The sequence below is a fragment of the Populus nigra genome, chromosome 11, assembly GCF_951802175.1.
Source record: "Populus nigra chromosome 11, ddPopNigr1.1, whole genome shotgun sequence".
NCBI classification, from domain to species: domain Eukaryota; kingdom Viridiplantae; phylum Streptophyta; class Magnoliopsida; order Malpighiales; family Salicaceae; genus Populus; species Populus nigra.
In genome coordinates, this window is record NC_084862.1 from 10,504,407 (window position 1) to 10,528,554 (window position 24,148).

At 30.8% G+C, this 24,148-nt stretch overlaps 1 protein-coding gene and 1 pseudogene across 2 annotated transcripts; one reads left to right on the forward strand and one right to left on the reverse strand.

The window, feature by feature from the left end:
- Positions 1 to 126: 126 nt before the first annotated feature.
- On the reverse strand, positions 127 to 2,292 carry LOC133668248 (uncharacterized). Of its 2 annotated transcripts, none has more exons than XM_062088023.1 (3): positions 1,936 to 2,292; positions 1,254 to 1,499; positions 127 to 361 (listed from the first exon to the last, which is right to left on the reverse strand). In XM_062088023.1, the coding sequence occupies exons 1-3, from the start codon at positions 2,131 to 2,133 to the stop codon at positions 314 to 316; spliced, it is 492 nt and encodes a 163-aa protein (XP_061944007.1). In that variant the 5' UTR covers positions 2,134 to 2,292; the 3' UTR covers positions 127 to 313. The 2 variants fall into 2 exon arrangements, with proteins under 2 accessions (XP_061944007.1, XP_061944005.1); XM_062088021.1 differs by having other exon boundaries at positions 1,241 to 1,499.
- A 9,640-nt stretch (positions 2,293 to 11,932) lies between these two features.
- LOC133668174 (cation/calcium exchanger 2-like) lies at positions 11,933 to 14,434 on the forward strand (annotated as a pseudogene).
- The last annotated feature ends 9,714 nt before the right edge of the window (positions 14,435 to 24,148 follow it).

Genomic DNA, 24,148 nt, shown 5'->3' on the forward strand with positions numbered 1-24,148 from the left:
TACTTACCAAGGCAAATGAATGCATCTCCATTGTTGCATCAACTGAATGGAAGGGAAATGGAAACAGTAAAATCAGAAGCTTTCCTATATAGTGAAAATAGATCATTACAATTCAAAAGATCAAGAAGAATAAACTATAGACGAAGAATGCCATTGAGAAATGAAGAAGTCAAATACACAAAAATTTAATACAGTAATGCGAGGCTACATGACTACAAAAACTATGACAACCTGCAAGTGCTAACATCAAAGAAGGGTACAACAAAATGCACTGAGAAAGAAAAACACAAAAGTTACTTGGGTCCAAGATGACCTAGGCCACCACATTCTGAGCACATGATGTTCCCTGTCCCACCACAACCTACAAAACCAAATGTGACATAGGATCATTGTCTTTGCGAAATATAACACAGCAGATGAAGATAACCAACAATCAGCTACCATGCTACTGTTCTGAAGTAGCATGCTGCGATCATACCACAAGACCAAGCCCCATGGATGAATACAGGCCAAGCTAGTCAACGTTTACTACTTCCCAAATATGTACACAGATACTCTAATGTATACTCACTACAACATATCCTCTTGGTGAGTTGAAGTTAACAACAAACATGAATAGACATCGAAATTTATAAGCTAAGGTGAATGGTGAAAAAAAGGAGCCCTAAAGAGGTAACAAATTGAGCTATTTTGCGGAAAGGGATCTCATCACAAGAAATAATTGTCCATGGTATGGCGGTAAACAAGTTTTCTTTTATAGTAGCATTACATCAGAATCAATTCTACTCAGTAAACTTGCCCTACATAACGGGCTGATGACACACTGAAAAGGTCCTGCTAAGCCTAAGCATAAAGGGCTTGCACAAGCCAGAAAAAAGTACATTGCACTTTCTTGAAATACAAAATTATTAATTTCCAGAAAAAAAGACTTGTGACATGCGGATAATTAACTCCATAAAACAAACAAAATAGTAATTGACAAGGCCAATTAGCTCAGAAAGTAAGCACGTTGTTCAATTTGTACAAAATTAGTACGTTTTGATGATGACCATAGTTTGCCATAACAATAAAATGGTTTCACCAATAGCTAGTGACCAAATAAACAGTTACTATTCAGCATGATCTTGACGATAGTCAACTAAAATAAATTTCATGAAAAATAAGCGATTACTTTGTTTTTTTTTTTTTTTAAGAAAAGAAAATTGTTAGAACATGCACTAAGAAGCGAAAGAAAAATTACCTAAGCACCTGACCTTGACAATGATGCCCTGGCTTTCCATTATAGAGTCAACATATAAGCCAGAACCAGAGCATGTGGTGCAGAGAACAGCGCCTTTGGCTTGGCAATCAGTGCACCGAGGATTATCTCCAATTACTTTTGCAGCCAACGAAACACCTACGGGCTCCTCAATTCTCTCCTCTGGTATAGGCTTATCGTAACAAAACAGAGATTCAAGACTGCTTCTTCTTCTATGCACATCTCCCATTGAACTTGACTCCTAAAACATCAAACAACAATTCCTGAGGAACTCGTGCATTGAAAAACACATGAAGATGAAAAATTGACTGCTCGACAATAATTAGCACACCCATGAATCTCATTTCACGTATAGGAAAATATACCAGCAAAATCATTTAATATCTTTTAATTATTCTGGGAGTAAAATTGATAAATCCATTATTTTATTTAGCACACCCTTATATATTTACTTCTACATTATACCTTTCTATAAATCCTTACACCAGCCTAGACATTGGTTGCTCTCTCATTTTATGAATTGAGAAATGCAGGTGCACAACAGCAGTCATGCCAAAATTTGTTAATACACAGAAGAAAATAACATAATAATAATAAGTGATCACCTACATTCCAATACAGTTTCCAAAAGAAACATGTACTCGAAAATAAAATAAAGAAAGCAAAAAGGAACCAACCCCATGAGAAGAAGCAGAAGGAAAAACAGAGCCATTAGGAGTGATGGCAGATATTTTTGTGATGCACCCATTTCCACTGAATTGAAACCCATATCCAATCTTATCATTCCTCTGTATATTTGATGATTTTGGTGAAGAAGAAGACGAAGAAGAAATGGGCAAGAGTATTGATGACCCAATTCTAATTGTAGAATCCATTGAACCCCAAAATACAAATTAAGAAATTAAATCAAGAAGATAATACAGAGCTAGTATGTTTAGAATTATCAAATTATAAGAGACCCAAAACTCAAAACTTTGGAGAAATCGATTCTGTTCGTTGTTACCGATGCAGAGAGCTCGAAAAGTTTGATGGGTGAAATGAGATCCTATTTTATATATGGGTCGTGAGTTTGAATTTCAATACAAAACTTAAGCCTATGGGGCCCAAAACGTTTTGCATTATTTATCTTTTGAAAATATTAAAAAAAAAACTAAGTTTTTTATGAGTAAATCTTTCAAACCTTTAAAAGTAAACTAAATGTAAGTTTTATAGATAAAAAAATTCGCTTTAGATAAATTGTGTTTTTTTTAAAAAAAGAAAATACTTTACAATTTTTTTTTAGAAAATTACTCTTAGCATTTATAATTTGGTCTAAATTATAATTACACGTTATAATTTTAAAAAATATAATTTTCATTATTAATTTTATATAAACGCTAACATTTAATATTTTTTTTAAATATCAACAAAAAATATTTAATTATTTATAAAAAAAATTAATTACAAAATACCTTCTAAAGTTTGTTCATGAATTTATTTTTTTATTGTAGTTTAAAAAATTATATTTTAAATTTTATATGCCCTAACACTTAGTTTATCATTATATTCATTTTAATTAATAAAAAACCCTTAAAGCTTCAAAATAACAAAATTATCGTTCATAATTTATAATTAAAATATTATCTTTCGTAATTCCTCAAAATAAAATTCCTTTTAAACATTTTAACAAACAATTTTTAGGTATAAATATTTTTCTCAATTTTCTCTTCATTCAGTGTGCCAAATGGTGAATAACCAATTACATAACTAAAATCTTCGCAGCCAGAAATTTGTTAGCTTATTTTTAAGAATAACTTAGTAGTTTTCAAAAGATCAATTGGTTATTATTCAATTATTTGGGATAAATAAGTCTCTTAACCTTGCATTAGAATAGTTTTAAAAAATAAATTACTCTTAAAAATAAAATTTATTTAAAATTTTTACATTTTTTATATTAAACTCAAAGGTTCAAGTATCAAGTTTTTTTTTTTACTTTTTTTAATGCTTGCATTACCTTGATATTGTTTTACATAGAAAAAATAATAAAATTAGATAGTTCCTAAAAAATTAAAGAGAAATATTTTGATATCACCTAAAAATATATATCAATTTAAAATTATACTGAATAAGAGGCATATGACTTTTTTGAGATGATATAAGGTGTGAGTCTCCACGGAAAATAGTTAATGGAATATGAAAGATATGTAACCTTTTTAAAATAGTTGATGTATTAGATTTTCAATTATTCTTTTAAAATATATTTATGGGCTGATAAGAAACCACAAATGGCAAAATAATAAAAACAGGTAACTAAAGGGTCAATTGAAGAAACAAAATTGTTGAAGTAATTTATCTTTTTTTCACTTTTTTTTTATTAATATAGATGTTCGGACCAGCTTGCATGTACCTCAATTAATTTTACGAGTCTTGAAATTAACGACTATGTAAGTCTTCAGTAGCTATCATATTAGTAATTACAGAACTCAAACTTGAAATGGAAGCAATTTTTTTATTCTCAAGTTATACTCAAAGATTATTATCTATTTTTCACTCTTGATTGAACACGTTGATGTGACTAAGAAAATCAACTCCCCATGAAGCACCGAAGTAAGAAAGCATTAACATAAACCATCTAGGTGGTGACCAATGGTAAGAGTTTGAGACCAAGAGATTTGCTTCCTCTATGGTCTCAGGTTCAAGCCATGTGGTTGCTCATATGATGGCCACTGGAAGCTTACATAGTCGTTAACTTCAGGGCCCGAAGAACTAGTCGAGATGCACGCAAGCTAACCCGAACATCCACGTTAAATTTAAAAAAAAAAAAAGCATTAACATAGCCTTCTTTTTTCATTTTTTTTCTCTTTTTTCTTTTATATGATTTGACAAACCAATACCTGTGACCTATTCAAAAGCCAGCTGGGCAGAAGAAAGAATGTCAAGTATTGTTTGCCTCGGTATTGCGTCCACACTATAATTTTTTAAAATTTTATTTATTTATTTATTTATTTTTAAATTATTTTAATATATTGATATTAAAAATAATAAAATATTATTTTAATTAATTTTTAAATAAAAAATACTTTAAAAAATAATCATTACCATGATATTAACTACATCTTTTTTTTTATTAACATAGATGTCCAAGTCAGTTTACGCGTACCTCAACTAATTTTACAGGTCTTGAAGTTAACGACTATATAAACCTTAATGGTCTTGAGGGGATTCAAACTCTTGATCATTAGAGAACAAATCAAAAGTCTAATCAGTTGAGCTACCCTTCAAGATTATACTAACTATATGAATTAGCTAATTATTTTAGTTTTTTTTTAATTATAATTGTAATGTAAGGTATTATAAATTAAATACTAGCTTGTTCAAAATAGATTAATTTAATATGTGTTTGGTATGATATTATATATAAATATGTGTTTGGTATGGTATTACATATATTTTTTTAACCATAAGTTTTACATATAAATTTGTCGCAGCTATCTTCTCAAATAATGTAAAAACATAAGAGATCAAACCTCCTCTACTATGATCTTCATCCTAAGAAAATTATTTTATTTTTCTTTTTAATTGTTTGATTCGATCTGCTAGTGTTTTTCAACTGTTTGGGAACAAAATTTTATTTGTAAAGAATGGGGTTTAATTTCTATAAAATGTGAATTTGCAGGATCTTGAATGGATGAAAGGGAGTTGGGAAGTAGAATTATGTAGTGTTGAGATTAAGAAAAAATCAAAGAATAGAGCATCTGGTGTTCTTGCAGGTCTTAGCTCTGTGTTTCAACTGATTCGATTTAGTTGATTTTTGCTGGGCCTTAATAAACATTAAAGGATAGTGTTTATTATATTTATTTAAAGGTTTAAAATAAAATGAATCCAAGAAAAGTTGATTGAGCATAATCAAGAGGTTTTGATTAAAAAAATTTAAATTTATTAGTCTAGATATCCGTCTACTTTTTGGATCATATCTAAAGCTATAGGAAGAGTTTAGACATGATTTTAATTGTGATAGAAACTAGACAATTGTATCTTTCTAATAATATATGGTAGGTTTGCTAATTCATTCGAAAAATAAATAACGATGTGTTTAAAATTAGCTCTAGAATCCATCAGTAAAGTACAGAAATAAAAAAAAATACATTTCCTTATAAGTTATGAATTTTTTTCACTACAAGAAATCTTTATATATTTCATTATCAATTTTATTGTGAGTTGCGTTAGCAAGTAATCAAAACATAATTAATAAAGAATAACAATTGAATACACATTTTACATGCACACCCCCACCTACCCACCCTCGCGCACGCACGCACACATATCATCATGCTTGTAGGAAAAAAAAATGTGAAGAAGAGTTTAAAACAACTCGAGAAAAGATTCATGGCAAGGAAAATGATATCTTAAGAGGTAGCACAAATGATGGTTCTTAATCAAAATCTATATTCTGCAAGCTGATAATGTAGTTGCAATTTAAAGAAAAGTATGATTAGTTTTATGCTTCTGTGATGACAGAAACAAGCTTAAAGAAATTTATTTTTTTCAAAAAAGATACATATGCTAAGTCATTACATTATTCCTCTTTGCAACCTTTTAATCTCATATTTTCTTTATTTTCCAGTTGGCCTCACCAGAAAGAATTTAGTCTTTATTATGCTGATAATGTCTGCTTTTATGTCTGTAAATTCAACAGATAAAGAGGATTAGATAAACATTACCATCAAATAAACAAGCATTTGAAGAGACTTGGCTTTTGTTTACACACACACACCCTAATTTCAAGTCTGACATAGCAGGCCATTATTTTACATCACCCTGAGAACATCAAATAATTCAAGCTTTTGTGCTGATACTTTTGGATTCTCTATTAGTGCTTTAATATTTGAAATTCTATAATATTTTAGAATTTTCTCACGATCTTGGTGTCATAACTTAATTTTGATTTTCTTCCAAAACTATTATTTTCTTTTAAAATTAAAAATGAAGAATAAAAAAAATGCAAAGCAATGAAAAAATAAAAAAAGATTGGTAACTTGACAAGAGCAGATTAGGAAGTGTTTCAAATGCATAGAGGAACCAAACTGAGATTTTGAATAGAAATTGAAAACCTAATTATACCCAAAATTAAAAGACAATGCAGATTCAAGGTTAAATTAAAGGATTAGTGGACAAATTTGCATAAAAATTAAGTATAAGGACCTAATTACACTTTTAAGAGGCTAATTTGGTTTAATCATAAACCCAATTAAAGGTTTAATTAAATCTAAGAATCAATTTGGGTTATATTTTAAGAATTAATTAAGTGCAATGACATAATTAGATTTTTAATAGCTCAAATTAATTTTATTAAGGATTTAATTGTTTAAAAATTAAGTTTGAAAGTTTATTTTGGGCTTAATTGAGAATATTGAAATTTTAGAGGATCAAATTTAATTTTTACAAGCACAATTGAGTGAAATCAAGGACAAAATTGCGAGCAAATCAAAGATTGGAGGTCAATTAGGGATCAAATTAAATAAATTTAAGATCAGTGATCTTTTTGTAAAAGACACATAAATTAAGGAACTCAATTTGATTGAAAACAAAGGTGAAATTGAAGAAACTAGAAGTTTAAAGGTCAATTATAGTTGAAAAATGCTTTTAAATCAGGGTTTTTTTTTTAACTTTACAAAGGGTGAAATTGAATTGATTTTTTAAAATCAAAATTCAATTAAAGACCTAACTAAACGAATTAAAATATTGAGGTTTGAAATTGAAAGAGAAGATTTATAACCTAATTTAAATATAAAAAAACACCAAAACAACGTTGATTCATTTAAATGAAACGGTGCGTTTTGGCTATGTTTTGACCAAAACAACATATTTTGGTTCCAAACGACATGTAAAAAAAATTTATGCCAGACAACATGTCGTCTAGCACTATTCATTTATCTTCTTCATCTGAACCATAAAAGCTAACTGAGATGCCTTTTATCAAAGGCATTTAATGCATCACCCATGCCCTAAATGAGACAACAAACACATCCTATGATATCCCTTACATTGTACTACAACTCCATCTTTGTCCATGCTAGCTTGCAACATTATAGCCAATGCAACGTCAATCCACAACCCCTGACCCAACCAAACTCACAACCTGGTTTGATAGTACCAGGTTGTTAGCTTATGGTCAACAGATGAGATCCTTACCAGATGAATAAAAGGTTAGGATTCATGCTCAAGAAAGACCTCATGTCCCTCCGTTATCCCCTACAAATAAGGGTGAATTTCATGAAGCAAGGAGGGAGGAAAACAAAGGAAAAAAAGAGGAAAGAATTGGAAAGGAAAACTAGAAAGGAAAAAAAAAAGAGAAAAATAGTAGTCTCACCATTTGCTCACCCCTGCAAAACCAAGACTCAAACACACATATTTATACCCTTCCTTTTTATAATTAAAATATTATCTTATGTAATTCCTCAAAATAAAATCCCTTTTAAACATTTCAACAAATAATTTTTTGGCATAAACATTTCTCTCAATTTTCTCCTCATTCAATATGCCAAATGAGAATAAACATTTCTCTCAATTAAAATATATATTGTTGCATGGACAAAAGCTAGAAAGTAAAAGAAGAAAGAAATAGTAGCAAACACATGTAAGGAGAAGAAAGGGATTGTTTTGTCCCATGCACCAAAACAACGTCGTTTTGGTGCAATTTGTTTTAAATTATAATACGAAACAACATTATTTCACTTAAAACTGAGTGAAACACATTCTTTTACTTAATTTCATTTTTTTTAATATGAAACGATATCGTTTTGACATACAGAAGTTTAAAAAAGGTCACTCAATTTTGATACCTTTTGAATTTGACCCTTGATTTTTTTTATTTTCCCATTTTCAACTAATTTCAACCTTGTTCTCAATATTTATTCAATTGCATCCTTAATTGGATTAAAATGGCCACTTAACTTCTCTACCTTTTCCGATTCGATCCTTAGCTTTCTAATTTTAACTATTTAGCCAATGTTAGTCTTTTCTCAATATTTCTTCTCAATTTCATCCTTAATTGCATTTTTTTATTTATTTCTTTTTATCTATTTTTCTTAAATTTCTTGTGATTGAAATATATATTATTTTTCCTTCATTTCTTTGTGATTGAAATATATTTGTTTGAATATTTGTTCACTTTTTCATTAAAACACTTTTTTTTTCATATTTGAGTGGGGTCAAAAATTGATTTATAACAAAGGGATCCGTTTGCGATCGCCTGACATTCCTTGAGTTCTTGACAACACCTGTTACCATTATACTTGCTAGGTGTTGGGTGTCATTCAAGGAAAAGACTTCGGGTAATACCTACCTTCTATAAAGAGTGGCACAAACATAAAAAAACCTATTAAGTTTTGTCACTTTCACCATAACCACTATCATGATACTAAGAAATGTCATGTTCTAAAATAGGAGATCAAAAAAAAATTCTAGGGGATACTTTTAACAATATATGAAGAAGGAGATGCAACCTGAAAAAATAGGAAAAAGTCCTCAGATGCAATACACGAGTCCGATAATTTTTAGAAATTGTATCTCCATTATTTTTTAAACTTTTGAATGAAAGCATTAATGTTTCTCCATGTTTTCAATGCCTCCAATAAAAAAAACCCCATGATGAGATCTTCATATCTCTATTGAATTCTCCATGTCTCCAAACATATCTCTAGGTCTTCAATAAAAAATCTCTACGATGAGAATTTCATGTCTCCAAATAAATTATTCACATCTCTTAACATGTCTTAAATGTTTCTAACAAAAATCTTCACAACAAGAACTTAATTGAAATCTCTATATCTCTATACAACATCTCATCACATAATATTTTAACAATGCTTTCATTTAATATTATTTGCTTTACGAAGACATATAAAACTTATCAAACTTTCATTTCTTTATAAAAATGTTAAAAAAAAATACGAAGAGAACTCTCATGCAAGTATGTTAACGAAAACCATGAAAAGGTATCATCACTGTATAAAACAATAACTATTTTATTTCCTTTTTTTACAAAGTCTTCAAAATGTTATTGTTTAAAACACTTAGGGGGGAATGATGGTATAAAAAATTCACCAAAAACAAATTCATGTGACTATAGTTCTAACTATTAGGGCCATCAGCCCAACACTCAACACTCACCTTAGTTTATTCAAGACTACCCTACCCTAGCACATACCTTTATATTTTTTTTTCAGTTCCTTGAACCATGTAGGCACACAAATTCTCTACGTAGGCATGCATACCAAGCGCATACAAATGCAAACCATACACCACCTTTTTCCACCAATGGTTATTTTCTACTTACACTTCTTCACCAATGACACAATAAGCATCACAATCAATGATAACAGTAATTTCTCCATCAATGATGCAACTCCCCTCTCAATGCTCCACGAGGTGTCAAAGGTTTATAAATACCTTGGAAACTTGGTAAAAAAGGCTAGACAATTTTATATATAAGTTATAATCGTTCAACATTTTCAAGAATCAGAAATGACCATTCAATAAGCATCGTAAAATTTTCATAGATATACACTCCTTATAACTTCATTCTATTTATCACTTCTTATATATCATTTTGTGGTCTTATATTTACTAACAAAAACATCATAGTGTCTCTCATTTCCAAATGGGACTTGTTTTTAAGAAATAACCCAGGTTAGAAATATCAACTTATATTTAAAACCAATCAACAACCTAGGACCAGCTATGAAAATACAAGTTCTTGTCTTAAGTTTTCACAACTTTATTAGTTGAGATTTGGGGTAGTCCACAAGGTGCACACCAATTTAACTATTAAAGAAATTATGAACTTAGCAAGTTACTACAAATCATTTTCCTAATCTAAATAAGAAAAAAAACAAAAATAAAATCTCCTTTGTTATTATTTTAAGTGCCCATGTAGATGTTTTTTGTGCCATTTAGAATAAACTAGATAGGTGGCTCATATTACGTTGCAAGCCACACCAAAAAAAGAAAATTGAACTAAAAAAGAATGTTTAGGTATGGAACAACCTTTTTAGTAGTCAGTGAGTCAATTTTAAAACCTCCCAACCCATCTCATTACCTAGCTTATGTTGCAAATCAAATCATTTGAGAGTTGTCCCGATATGATATAGTGACTTGACAGGTTCAAAGACAAGTCAGATAATTAGTAGATATATGGTATGGGTTTAAATATAAATTTCAAGATGACATATTCTTTCAAAAATATTGAGATGATAACCTATTAGATTGATCAGAGTTTCGCAGCCTAACTCGTCGAACCCGCGACCTGGGTCATAGGCTCTATTAGGTTTAATTTTTTTAAGATAATTTTTTACTTAATCATATGATAACAAAAATAATCACTCATAAAATCAAGCATTAACACAATGTCAAAACATTTGCTTGAGATTTCAATAACTTCATAAAAAGTGAATTGAACAAATTATGAATTTCGATTCTTAATCAATCAAAGTTAGCTAACTAAGTCCATGACTTGGTTCATGGAATCAACTGAGTTCAACAATTTTATTTATTTTTTATTTAATTATATGATAACAAAAATAGATACTTGCAAAATTAAGAATCAACAAAATATCAGAGCATTTGTTTGACATTGCAATAAACCTATAAATATCAAAATGAAACAATTTTGTTGCCGAATTAAAAATCAATAAAATATTAAAGGGTGATGTTTTAAAAAATCAACAAGAAAATTCAATAAATATCTAATTATGAAGGATAAAATTGAAAAAAAATCAATTAAAAAAAAAGGTCAGGTGTGCGACATTAGTTGACTTAGCGCTCCTAGGCCTAAAAATAGTCTAAGGCATGCAGGCCTAGGGTAGCCCATGCACATGGACTTTCTTATTTTCTTCTCTTTTTAAGGAGCGGACAACAACCCTTTCATATTTTAAAAAATAAACAATAAGCAACATGTCATATGTTGTTCTAGATTTTAGCCATCATAGATGTCAAGAAAGTCAGTTAGCCAACTTCCATGAAAAAAAAAACCCATTTTATCCTATGTTTTGTTTTTCAAAAACACTTAAAAAATATTCTAGGGACCTTAAAACACTCATTTCTAGTATTAAAATAGCATTTATTCGATCCCAATATCTCAAATCAATTTGAATTCAAAAAAAAATCTTGATCTCAAATCTACCTTCTCAGGTGATAGGAAGCTTAAAGAATATCGCAGTAAAACTTTTGTCATTAAAGGAATTTATGGATATCAAAATTAGGATCAACCAATGATTTTTTTTTTCTCTCCACTACTAAAATTCAACAACTCTTTTTTCTCTCTTAAAACAAGGGGTGGGAAATAAGAAAAATGATCTTTTTACCAAAATTAAAATTTTAAAATCTAAAAGTATAAAAAAATTATCATTTGAAATGTAGGGTCAAAATCGATTTTTTATATAAATTTTGAAATTGCCACTCATTTTCTCAGTTTATTCCACTATAGTTCTTTATTTTTTAATCTTGTATTTTCTTAATGAATTTACTTAAATTAGCTATCAATTTAGTTTTATAAATGCAAAATCAAAAATTAAATTATGAATTAAAACAAAAAAAAATAATATCACAATCCTTAGTGCTGCTATGTATGGTGTTTGATAAGGCTATAAGTAAGGATCACGTGCTGTGGTTCCCTTTTGTTTGTTTTTTAAACACTGAAGTTTCCTTCTATTTTTCAGTTGAAGTCAAGTTGCAATCGTGAGACAAGTGTACCAGTCCTTCATTAACCGTGTCACTATGATTGAACAGTTAGATTTTCTCACGTTGTATAAAATCCGTGACTTTTACTTGCTGTGGTCCAGTCCAGATTCTTTGCTTTGCCTTTGGAACCAGAAACCAGGAGATTCCTTCCTCCTTTTTGAATTTGCTCAAACACACTTCATCAAAGAGGTTAGTGTTGTTTATGTATGTTGTTTGGTCTCATGGTCTTCATTTCTTAACCAAATCTTAGCCACCAAAGGAGTTTCTTGTATCAATCTATATCCTGTACCCAGTTCTTTATCCTTGATTTAGTACAATCTAGTTGTCTAGGTAAGGGGTTTTGATTAAGTTTTCCTGATGGGTTACTTATAAATTCTTTACCTCTTTCTTTAAAGTTGTTGCATTCAAATTTGGCTAAAATGCTGGCTTAGATGAAACTAGAAGTCTAAGGAGCATAGACCCTATTCCTTAATTACAAATTTTTGTGTTGAAGAGAAATTTTTTTTGAGTTTTCTCTGATGAGTACCATGGTCTCCCTATCTGAGCACAAGAGATGGGTCTTATTCTTAAACATCTCTTTTCTATTGGTGGCATGTACTTTCTTGATTGTGCAATTCAATTCTGCGGAATTTCTAGTACTGAGAAGTGCTGAACCTTTCAAGGATAATGGTCAACAAGACTGCCAGGGATTGGTTAATCTAGATGACTACAAAACGAAGTGCTTCTACTTTAAATTACATAATCCATGTGTCTCTCAAGGCTATATTGACTATCTTTACCTTTTCTATTGCAATTTCGAAAGATTTCCTCTTTTGGGCTATTGTCTTCTTTTTCTTTGGCTCCTGGTATTGTTCTATCTGTTGGGGAACACAGCTTCTGAATACTTTTGTTCTTCACTTGAAGACTTGTCTAAGCTGTTGAATTTGTCTCCTACAATTGCCGGGGTTACCCTCCTTTCACTTGGAAATGGTGCCCCTGATGTTTTTGCTAGTGTGGTGTCTTTTATGGGTGATGGGACATCAGACTTTGGCTATAATACAGTATTAGGTGGTGCTTCCTTTGTTACTTGTGTGGTGGTTGGAATCTTAAGCATTTTGGCGAAGCAAGAGGAATTTAGAGTCAACAGGGATGCCTTTGTTAGGGATATTTGCTTCTTCCTTTTAGTTCTTGCACCCTTAATTTTCATTTTGATTTATGGCAAGATCAACATGTGGGGTGCTATGGGTTTTTTGTTGATGTATATTGTTTATGTGATGGTTGTTTACATTTCACAAGTCCATTGGAATGGTAGTATAAATGAAAGCGAAAGGGATCATAATTCAAGTAATGGAAGTGATTTAAGCATACCAATTTTAAGCAGCATGGAAAAAGGGGAGCAAATTATGTGAAGGAAAGTGGTTTTGAATGTGGTCCTCAAGTAGAAATGAACAAATGTTGCTTTTGCTTAAGATTATCAGCTCCATGCAGTACACTTCTCCGAATCCTTGAGATGCCTCTTTCCTTACCTAGGAGATTGACAATTCCTGTTGTTTGTGAAAAGAGATGGTCCAAGCCAACCGCGGTTGGTTCAGTGACATTAGCACCAGTTCTCTTATCAGCTCTTTGGAACGCCCAAGATGAGTGTGCCACCTTCAACACAATCCTAATAGTCAATGGAATTGGGTTGTCGTTCGGAATGACATTTGGGGTTCTTGCATGTGCAACAACTGAGAATTCAGGTCCACCAAAGAAGTGCTTGCTTCCTTGGCTAGCAGCAGGGTTCTTAATGAGTGTGACATGGAGTTATATTCTAGCTCAGGAACTGGTAGGCCTGTTAGTTTCACTTGGGTATATTTTTGGAATTAGTCCTTCTATACTAGGACTAACGGTTCTTTCCTGGGGAAACTCAATTGGTGATTTGATAACAAATTTGATTTTGGCTGTGAATGGTGGCCCAGAAGGTGCACAAGTTGCTATATCAGGCTGTTATGCAGGTCCCATTTTCAACATCCTTTTTGGTCTGGGATTGTCTCTGGTTGGCTCAGCCTGTTATGCGTACCCATCACCTGTTGTGATCCCAAAAGATCCATATCTATTGGAGACAGTAGGCTTTTTAGTAGGTGGCCTGCTTTGGGCACTTGTTGTTTTACCCAGGAGAAATATGAGGCTTGATTGGGTGCTGGGAGGAGGACTCTTAGCTATATACTTGATGTCTGTTTCTTCGAGGGTAATTCAAACTTTTAGCTCTCCAATTTGATAATACACATGGTTAGCTGTAACTAGCTTCCTTCCTGTACAGTGATTGATAGCTGTAGAGTAGCACTTCAGGTGATGAACTAACTAGCTACTTCTGAGTGAAAGTTTGTTTATTTCTTTTAAGCTTCCATGAAAATTAGAATGGACCATAAACCGTAATTTGTAATCTTGATGACACAAATTTGAAAGCTATCAGAATGAATTCAGCAACTTGTTTGAAAACCATTTTTGCATAATTCATTTTTATTGTAATTTTGACGAAATGATGAATTTATACTAATGTGCGATTCCCTGGTATTTCAAGACCCGAGAATATTAATCACAGAACATTTCACAGAGAAATTAATGGGGCCTGGACTATTTTCATATATAAAGCTGTAAGAAAATAATTTGGGATTTCATTTGATTCTCCAACTGTTGGATATCATGATTTGATCCTTGATTTTAGTATTGTTTCAACATGATTCTGGAAGATATTTGTTTGATTTATATGCATGTATGATTATTTTTCTCGTTAAGTAGGAGATTTAAGTGTGTGACTTGCATGCATGCGGATGCAAATGATGGAACTTGGGATTTGGGATGGTGATATGCTGCCTTGTCAATCACTAGTTTAGCATGGTTCTGTTAAGAAAACAGATTGATAGATGTTAGTATTGTGGGCTAGTATAGCTTCAAATATGAAAAGGAACTTGTGTTTTTCTTAGCAGAACAATACAGAAAAGAAATTTCATCTGATTGATTGTCAGGATTTGCTTTTTGCGCATCTTTAGCTGTCATGGTTCTTTTCTCCAACATGCAGCGATTTCCATGTTATATACATCATCCTAGTTAGACATACAGAGAGACTCATTTACCAAAAATCTTGATCAGATTTATGCTCTGCAGCACTTCAATTTTGCTCATTCCAACGCAATGAGGAATTGAGTGATTCTCAATATTTACGTGTTATTGAGTTTAATGGCGATGCAAAATAATATGGGGGCAGTCATTTTTCTATATTCCCAGACCCCACTATTAGGAGGAATCAACCAAACTTATCACATTCAGCTTTGGTCCATCTTAGTGGCCGTGATAAAATATTTCCTGGCTAAGGCACAAGTAAAAGTCCAAACTCCAAACTATATCTAGCTAGAAACTGAAGGTTTTGATGTAGAAATGCCAGAAGCAAAATAATAATCGATATTGGAAGCGAATGAAGATGACAAAAGCAGAGTTGCTTTATTATATTATGAATCCAATTAACAATATTCATAAGTCAACAGAAACGTCAGCAGAAAAGGATTAGATTCAATGGAGTCAGGCAATTTGGCCTGCGCGAGCTGCATTAGCCAACAACAGAGTTTGGCCCCAATAGACATTGCTTACAGAGCTTGTGCCAAATTTTATGGAGGCACATTATGGCCGAGACATTTGATGCAACAATTGCAGAGACGTAGAGGCCTTGGATTTAGCTGATCTTGACGTGATGGCAAATGATTATAAAGAATGAAGATGCTGGCAAGCTTGTAATATAATAGATATGAGACTTCGGTGGACAATCATCTTTGGAACCAAATCTCTCAAATTTTATTAATATCAAATATGTCCAATAAATAATTAGTAATATCAAAGATGGCTCAACTCGGACCAGAGAATGCTAGCCCGGAGACTCGTCTATGTTGCAGGTAGGCAGAAGAGGAAGGCTATGATGTTGTGGATATGTTTTTCAAAGTCATGAAAAATTTTTATTAAAAATATGATATTTTCATTTTATTAAATGAAATGAAAAGTATATGAATTGATAAATTATAAAAATAATTGTTAATGTTAATTAAAAAATAAAATTGAAAAACTGACATTGTACTTGTCTCCAGATACTCCAACTTTTATTGGAAATGAGCGTCACAATGAGTGCATTCTTCGTCATTCATATTTCTTAGTAGGAGTCGAGTGTTGTAGACTTTACAGATTGGAGCTCTTTGAGGATCTATATTTCAACTTAGTGCACGTATATATGTTATTTACAATGAATAGATGTTTATGTATGAATACAAGTATCTGTACATGCATATCGGGTATGGATTAACCTTTTCAAAGAGCTTATTTATGGCTTTTTTGTTGTTGTTGCTAAATACAAGCAAAAGCTCATAGTCTAATCATCTCAAACTCTTTTTAGTAAAGCCATGGTTTTAGCTTAGAAAACCCTGTGGAATTCAGGATTATTGATAAGGTCTATCTTGATGCAAAATGAATTATTAGGAAGTTTGCACCCTAAAAGCAGGTTTTAAGCCATTACATGAAAGGTAGACTCACTACCTGGTCTCAAAATGATCTATAAGCTGCCTAGTGATCACCTTTCATGAAGGCAACATAGAAGTCTACAAGGAATGGTTGAGGCACGGTATGACGGCCATTACTGAGTAAACACTCAGTTCATAATTAGATATTTCACAAATCTGAACCCCAACTGAAAGTCATGAGGCAAACTACTACTCTCCACCTAACCTAAAAATGCAAGCCAAAATTAAATAGACCAAAACAAATAGTCAAACAAGCAAAACTTAGTCAAACCAAATAAGGCGTTCCCTAGTGGAGTCGTCATCCTATTAGGAGGAGCGCGAGGAGCATCGAGCGACAATGGTTCTATCTCCTGAGAGTGTGTGTTGAAAAGAGAGTTGGATGTTTCACGAATCTGAACCCTGACTGAAAGTCATGAGGCAAACTACTACTCCCTACCTAACCTAAAGATGCAAGCTAAAATTAAATAGACCAAAACAAATAAGCAAATAGTCAAACAAGCAAAGCTTAATCCAACCAAATAAGGCGTTCCCTAGTAGAGTCGCCATCTTGTTGGGAGGCGCGCGAAGGGCATCGAGCGACAACAAGTTTATCTCTTGAGAGTGTGTGTTGAAAAGAGAGTTTTGGGTATTATCATAAAATTATAATTATAAGGATCAGGAGTCGCCACCTAGTGTTATGGGTGATTAGAAAACCTATGGTTTGCGAGAGTTCGGATAAGGGACTAGTTGTGCAAGGAAAAGATCATCACCCCCGTTGCACCCACCTAAGGTAAGCTACATTGTTGTTTGATTGTTTTTCTAGGTTGCTTTTCTGTCAATTAGTCTTGTCTAAGGTTCAAGGTAAATCTCCATTTGTGAGGAAGTTTCTACCTTATCAAGTTGAATCCTAAACATTCTAAGGTCTAAATTTTAGCATTGCATATATTTCTTTGTATCTTTAATATCTGAGGGTATGCTCTACTGCATAATTTTACACCCCAAATATGAAAGTTTACATCTAAACCTTAACACTTAAAATATAAAGTGAACAAAATGATTGGTTAAGGGTTTTTGATATTTTGGTCAATCTCTAGCAGATAATCATGAACTGGTTATGATATCTATTTTTGCATTTTAAAACATGAGAAAGATGTTTTTTTATTTTTTTATATAAAAAATATGATTGAAAAACTTTTAGGATTTGGTCGTATACATGAAAACAAAACATTTTTGTTTTTTTAAGAGAAAATTAATTTAAAATTTTTTTAATTTTTTTAATTTTCAAATTTTTTAAAAGAAAAGTTTCATAAGAAACCGCGTATTTTAATACGAATATGTATCTTACAATGTAAATATACAATTCAATATTATACAAAATTATTGAAAAAACATGCGAGAAAATCACAAATATTTTGAAATGACCCTTGGAATTTTTCTATTTATTATTATTATTATTATTATTATTATTATTGTTAAATATAAATTAGATTGGATAGCCCAGCCATCCAGGCTAGGCCGAAATGGGTCCAGCCTAACTAGCGGCCTAACAGACCCTATTTCTTCCTCTCTTTTTTGGTAGATTAGATCCGACCTAACCATCTAGGCTGAGCTAAAACGGGTCCAGCCCAGACCTATATGGTCACTGGCTTGGCCTAGCAACCATGTTACTTATTTTTACTGCATTGAATGGTTGGGCGAGCCAAAGAAGAAGAAGAGTAGGCTACTTGGTGCAGCGGTGATGGATGATTGTGCTGGAACATTAACATGAGGCTGGAGGCAGCATTAGTGGTTAATCTAGCAATACAAAAGCAAGAGGGATGAGAGATTTGTAAATAAGAGGAAAAAGTTTACAACGACTATTCATGATGCAAGGGCGGCCTGGTGGTGACCAAGTTGGTGGCTCGTGATGGTTCTAAGGTCGTGATGACTGAGGACACAGTAGTGGAGGAGGAACGACTGAGATTAATGACAGAGAAAGAGAGAGAGAGAGAAGAAAGAGGCTAGAAAAACAAGGGTAGGGGGCTAGTTTTTTTCAAACATTAGCTTCAGATCCCCCCCTAGAGCATAGAATCCACCCCTATTTATAAAGGTTAGAAAAAGAATATTTTGTCTTTAATGGTGCCAAATCTTGGCTATTAAAGAAATAAATGAATAGTAACCAAAATGGCGTCGTTTTGGTAAAGTGTAATTTAGTCCCTTGATTTATAATTTCTCTCAATTACATCTCTAATTGGTTTCAAACTTTTAATGTATGCAATTTTACCTCTGTTAAACTTCAATTTCAACCCTGAATCCTAGTGCCTTTATCATTATGGTCCTTGGTTTCAAATTTATACAAATTGTCCCTCAATTGACCATTAAACTTTTATTTTTCTTCAATTTCACCTCTAATTTCATTGAATTTTTGTCCCCATAGTTTGAGGCCTTTTACACAAAGATCCTTGGTTGTGAATTTCTTCAATTTAGTCCTTAATTGACCTCGAAATTTTGATTTTCTTACGATTTTACCCCTGATTTGAACCAATTGACTTTGTAAAAATTAAGTTTGGTCTCCTAAAATTCTAATCTTCTCAATTAAGCCCAGATTGGGCTCCTAAACTTATTGTTTTCACCAATTAAGCCCCTAATAAAATTAATTTGACTCATTTAAAGTATAATTAAGTCATTGCACCTAATTAAATTCTTTAATTGAATCCAAATTAATTCTTAAACATAATTAAACTTTAATTTGGCCTATGATTAAATCGAATTGGCCAATTAAAAATCTAATTATGTCCTTGGGCTTAATTTTTATGCTAATTCATTCAATAATTATTTAATTTAACCTTGAATCTGTATTGTTGCTTTAATTTTGGGCATAATGGGATATAATTAAACTCTCAATTCTATCCAAAATTGCAGCTTGATTTTTTTGTATATTTGGAGTCTTCTTCAACCTGTTTTTTCCAAAATGTTAGTCTTCTTGTTATTATTATTTGTTTTATTTTAAAATAAAAAAGGTAAACTTTTAGGTCATAACCCAAAATGGGTTATAACACCAATAACTCAAAATTAAAGAAAATCTAAAAAATATTTATGAATTATAGTCCACTTTATTAGCATGGTTAAAGGCTAAAATCACCTCCATTAAATTCTCTTCTCATATATGAATCCATTGACACCAATTTTGGTCTTTTTGTGGCCAGCTAAAGCTTTTTTTCTCCTTTTATTTTTTTAACAACTTTCTCACTCATCTCTAGACTCAGAGGAACTGAAATATCATGAAAATATAGTTTAGAACCAAAATGTTAACATCTAAAACTAAAATATATATTAAAAAACCTAAAAATCCAAGGACCAAACTGTATTTTTTATGCCAAAAATCGCATATTCCTTGAAGTTCATGATGAATTAAGAGAGGTGCTATAAGAATAAATAGTAAGAGTTTATCATGTTTTAGTTTAACTACTAGTTATTTACTTGTACAATGTCGAAAGACAATGATTTGATTTTGGGTTTTTTCATTAATTATTCATGTTCCCATTTTTTTTTATAAAAAAACTACACATAAGTTTGTATAAAATAATTAACAAAATGATTGATAATATTACCATAAAAGCTATAATCTTATTTGAAAACTATGGCAAAATTGAATGGTATTTAAATAAATAATATTTTAATTATTTAATATATAGTGAATCTTAATTACAATTTTTTTTAAAAAAAACCATTAAGAAAACTATAGAAAAATATAAAAATAGGCCAAGCATTAGGCTTGTGAGGTTGGGCATGCATGCCTAGCCCAATAGAAAATAGATCAATCATGTGCAAGGCTAGGTTTGCACATTTAGCTTTTGTTCTTTCTTTCTTCATTTTTTTTAAAGGGTGGACCACATGTCTTTTATCTTATTAAAAAAAATAAAATAGATGATGCGTCATCAACTTAATTTAGATTTTTAGCATCAGAAATAGTCAAAATTTTGAATTTTGAATTTTTAAACCCTAAAAACACTCATTTTCAACCATTGTTCCAACAAAAAACACTTATATATATATATATATATATATATATATATATATATATATTATACCTTCCAACATATAATATATCACCATTATATCAGGCAAGAATAAAATTAAAAAAATTATAAAATTCAATAATCAAAATGAAAAATAGAAAATGGCATTGTTCATTGAACAATGCCTTCCATAGTGACTTGAGAGGGAAAGTATAAGAACACATAGATATTTTTTTAGTTTCTATATAATTTATAATATTAGTAATGGTGATAGTAATACTAGATACTTAACATGTACTTTGTTGTAAGTTGGATCAAAGTTGTTTTTTAATGTAAAAACAAGAGTGTGAAGGTGTTATTAACGTGTTTTTCAATGTGCAAGTAAAATTTTCATTATGCACTCAAAATCTTATGAATATGTTTAATAAATTAAATTGAAAATTATATACATCAATAAATATAAAAAAAAATTTTAACTCTAATTAAAGACTAAATTGCTAGGTTGAGAAATAGATGCGTGTTAAGATATTTTATCTCGTGTTGTGAAGAAGCCTTTAAATGTTCTGACTAGATTATATGGCACTAATAATTATAAGGAGAATAATAATTTAAATTAAATTAAAAAAAATAATTTGCTTGTATAAGTCTTCCTTTTCTTATTAATAACTTTAATTTCAACAACAAAATATGATGTTTTTCTTATGTCATTTATTTAATAAAAATTAAAAGAAATTAGAAAACATACCAAAAAATTAGATGATTTAAAATAAGAATAAAAAAGATATTTCTCTAACTAAAACCTCTTTGTCTCATTACCATGCTCTTTTTAAAAAAAAATATTCATTTTTTATAATCATTTTATCATTATTCTAAAAGCAAGTTTTATTTTTGATAATTTTAATATGAATGTACTAAAAACATAAGACTACTACAACTTTTGTACATTGTTACATATAACTCTTTGTGTGTGCCATTAAACTGGGCCAATAAGTCAGCTTTAAAACCTCTCAATCTTATTACTTGCCTAGCCTGGATTTCAAATTAATTATGTTAAGGTTGACTCGATATGACTTGGTCGATTGAGTGAGTCCAAAAACAATACGAGTGATCGGTAAAAATAAAGTTTGACTTAAAAAGATTTCAAGAAGATATCATTTTTTTTAAAAAAAATATTGATACAATGACTTCTTGGATCAACACAGACCAAACCAATTTAACTCACTAAACCTTTGACTCGAGTTATGCACCCGACTAGGTTTAATAACTTTATTTTTTCTGAAATAATTTTTATTTAATTATATGATAATAAAAATATATGTTCACAGAAAAGCAACCAAATAAAACTTTTAAAAAATAACGATGAGTTGTACAAAAATAATGCTTGCTAATTGTATAAAAAGACTTGTATAACCTTATTTAAAAATAAAGTAAAAATTAAATGGTATATAATAAAATAATATATATTCTTGATTAATTTAAGAAATTAATAAAATAATATATTTGATATATTTTAAATTAATTAATTTAAAAAAATTTAAAATTAAATTAAATGGAAAAAAATAAATGCAGGTTTGGGTGACTAAACATGCCTAGCCCTTTAAAAAAACCCAAGCATGGGGCTGCTATGGACATACAACTTCACCCATTTTTTTTAAAAAAATGATGTGTTGTTTGCAACGGCAAATGAGACACCTTCTATTAGTCTAGTTTCTGATCACCAACAAGGTGGTTGGAAAATTAAACATGAATTTTTTGGATCAAAGCACCAATTTTTAACTTAATTTCACCTAAAACACTCTTTCATGACCTTAATAAACTAATTCTCCAACTAAAAAAAACACAAATTGGTTTGGAAATACAAGATCAAACTAAAAAAGTAATTTTTTTCAACATTTACCTATTTTTTCTTACAACATAGATGATAAAAAATATCTTACTCCTCTTGTCAAGACGGGCTCTTCAACATCAAAAATAATATTTTTTATCATTGAAATCTCACCATCAAATGTTCTATATCTCCTTTTTGGTTTTCTGACGACGCTCTCTCTTTTCTATTCTAAACTTAGGGACTAATATGTGAACAAAAAAAAGTTTTGGACTAAAATATTTAATTGAAAAATTAAAGGGACTCAATTTTTTTTGACAAAATTTGAAGGGAAAAAAAGAGAACATATGTTTTGAACAATGGGATAAAAAGAAGAACCATTTATTTTAGCCATAATGTCAAATTAAGTCCCTAAATTTTCAATTATTTTCAATCAACACAACCAAATTGTTTTTTTTTTTTTGCAAAATTAAACACTAATCAAATGTTGTTTTTAACACCCAAAAGCTATATAAAAATCAAATTAAAGTAAATTATTAGCTTGGGATTCCATGTAGCACAATTTTCAAAAAATAATTTTAAAAAATAAATTGTGATTGAAATTAAAAAAAAATCCCCGAGGGACCAAAAAGAAGTCTTAGCATTGTTTTAGTGAAATGTTTTTGTCACGGGTTGTAGTTTGGTTTTTTTTAAAGAAAATAACTTTAATTGTAATTGTAATTAGTAATAGTAATTGTTATAATGGTTAGTATTTTACCTTTGAGGTCTTTTAACTTGGGACTCCTCCATTTATTATGTTGGTTGCTTGGTTTTAGATAAGAACTTGTTTGGGATTATGATAGCGGTTATAATTTAAAATATTTTTCATCTAAAAATATATTAAAATAATATTTTTTTTATTTTAAAAAATTATTTTTAAAATCAGTATATCAAAACAATATAAAAATATAAAAAATTATTTTTAATTAAAATAAATATTTTAAAATTTAAACAAACGCACGTTCCAAACGAACCCTGTAGCCAGTGGTACCCAGTCATTTTGGGTTCAAATTGAGATGTTGAGCAAAAACCAAAACGTTCGGTCCCTTCCGTGCAGCGTTAACCTTCGTGTCTATTACAGGCACCCACTTGTTCTAACACACAGGTCCATGGATTTTTATGGACCATATTGTTCATGACCACTCCAGTTTGGTAGGAAAGTCCTGTCAGTTCTACGTTCATGTCAAATAATCTTGCACGCGATGCAGGCATCGTCTACCAATTTGCAAGAAACATCCAAAGTTTGATGTGGCCATGTCCACCAGTTACTGAGAATCTTTTTTTTTTTTTTCCAGACATTGTTATTCTCCATATATTGTGGTGCCGCCCCCAGCCTGCTTCATACACAGGCATCCCACCTAAATCACGTCTTATCTTATTCAATCATTTGGCCTGATTTTTATCCCATAAAACTTCACACACAGGATAAGTTTGATAAAATTAATAAAGTAAATTCAATTACCATACTTAGTTTCTAAGCTCTCGACTTGAAACATATATACACATGCATCTTTTCTGTGCATGATTTTCTTCGAGTGCCTGCAGCAGCTGTCTATAATGGTGGATTGGGATTTGTGGCTGTCGTCAGGGAAGGTAAGAGAAGGTCTAGCGAGCTTCGAGGCCACGAAGAAGATAACTTTTGTAAGAACCACATTCTTTAAATCTGGCTGGTCAGAAGTAGCTAGGATTGCTTATAGCATGGCGGCCAATACAGTATATAGGACAAGTGATGACTGTGATGTTTTGGAAGTTTAGAAGAAAAGAAATCCTATCCCAAAACATTATCGCAGGTTCACAATATTGACTAAGAGGT

Excerpts from the sequence above, each read along its gene's own strand:
- LOC133668248 (XM_062088021.1), bottom strand. The coding sequence starts at position 2,133 with ATGGATTCTACAATTAGAATTGGGTCATCAATACTCTTGCCCATTTCT. Across the intron at positions 1,500-1,935 it reads CTTCTGCTTCTTCTCATGGG|GAGTCAAGTTCAATGGGAGA; the intron begins GTTGGTTCCTTT and ends TTGATGTTTTAG. Across the intron at positions 362-1,240 it reads TGTCAAGGTCAGGTGCTTAG|GTTGTGGTGGGACAGGGAAC; the intron begins GTAATTTTTCTT and ends TTGGTTTTGTAG.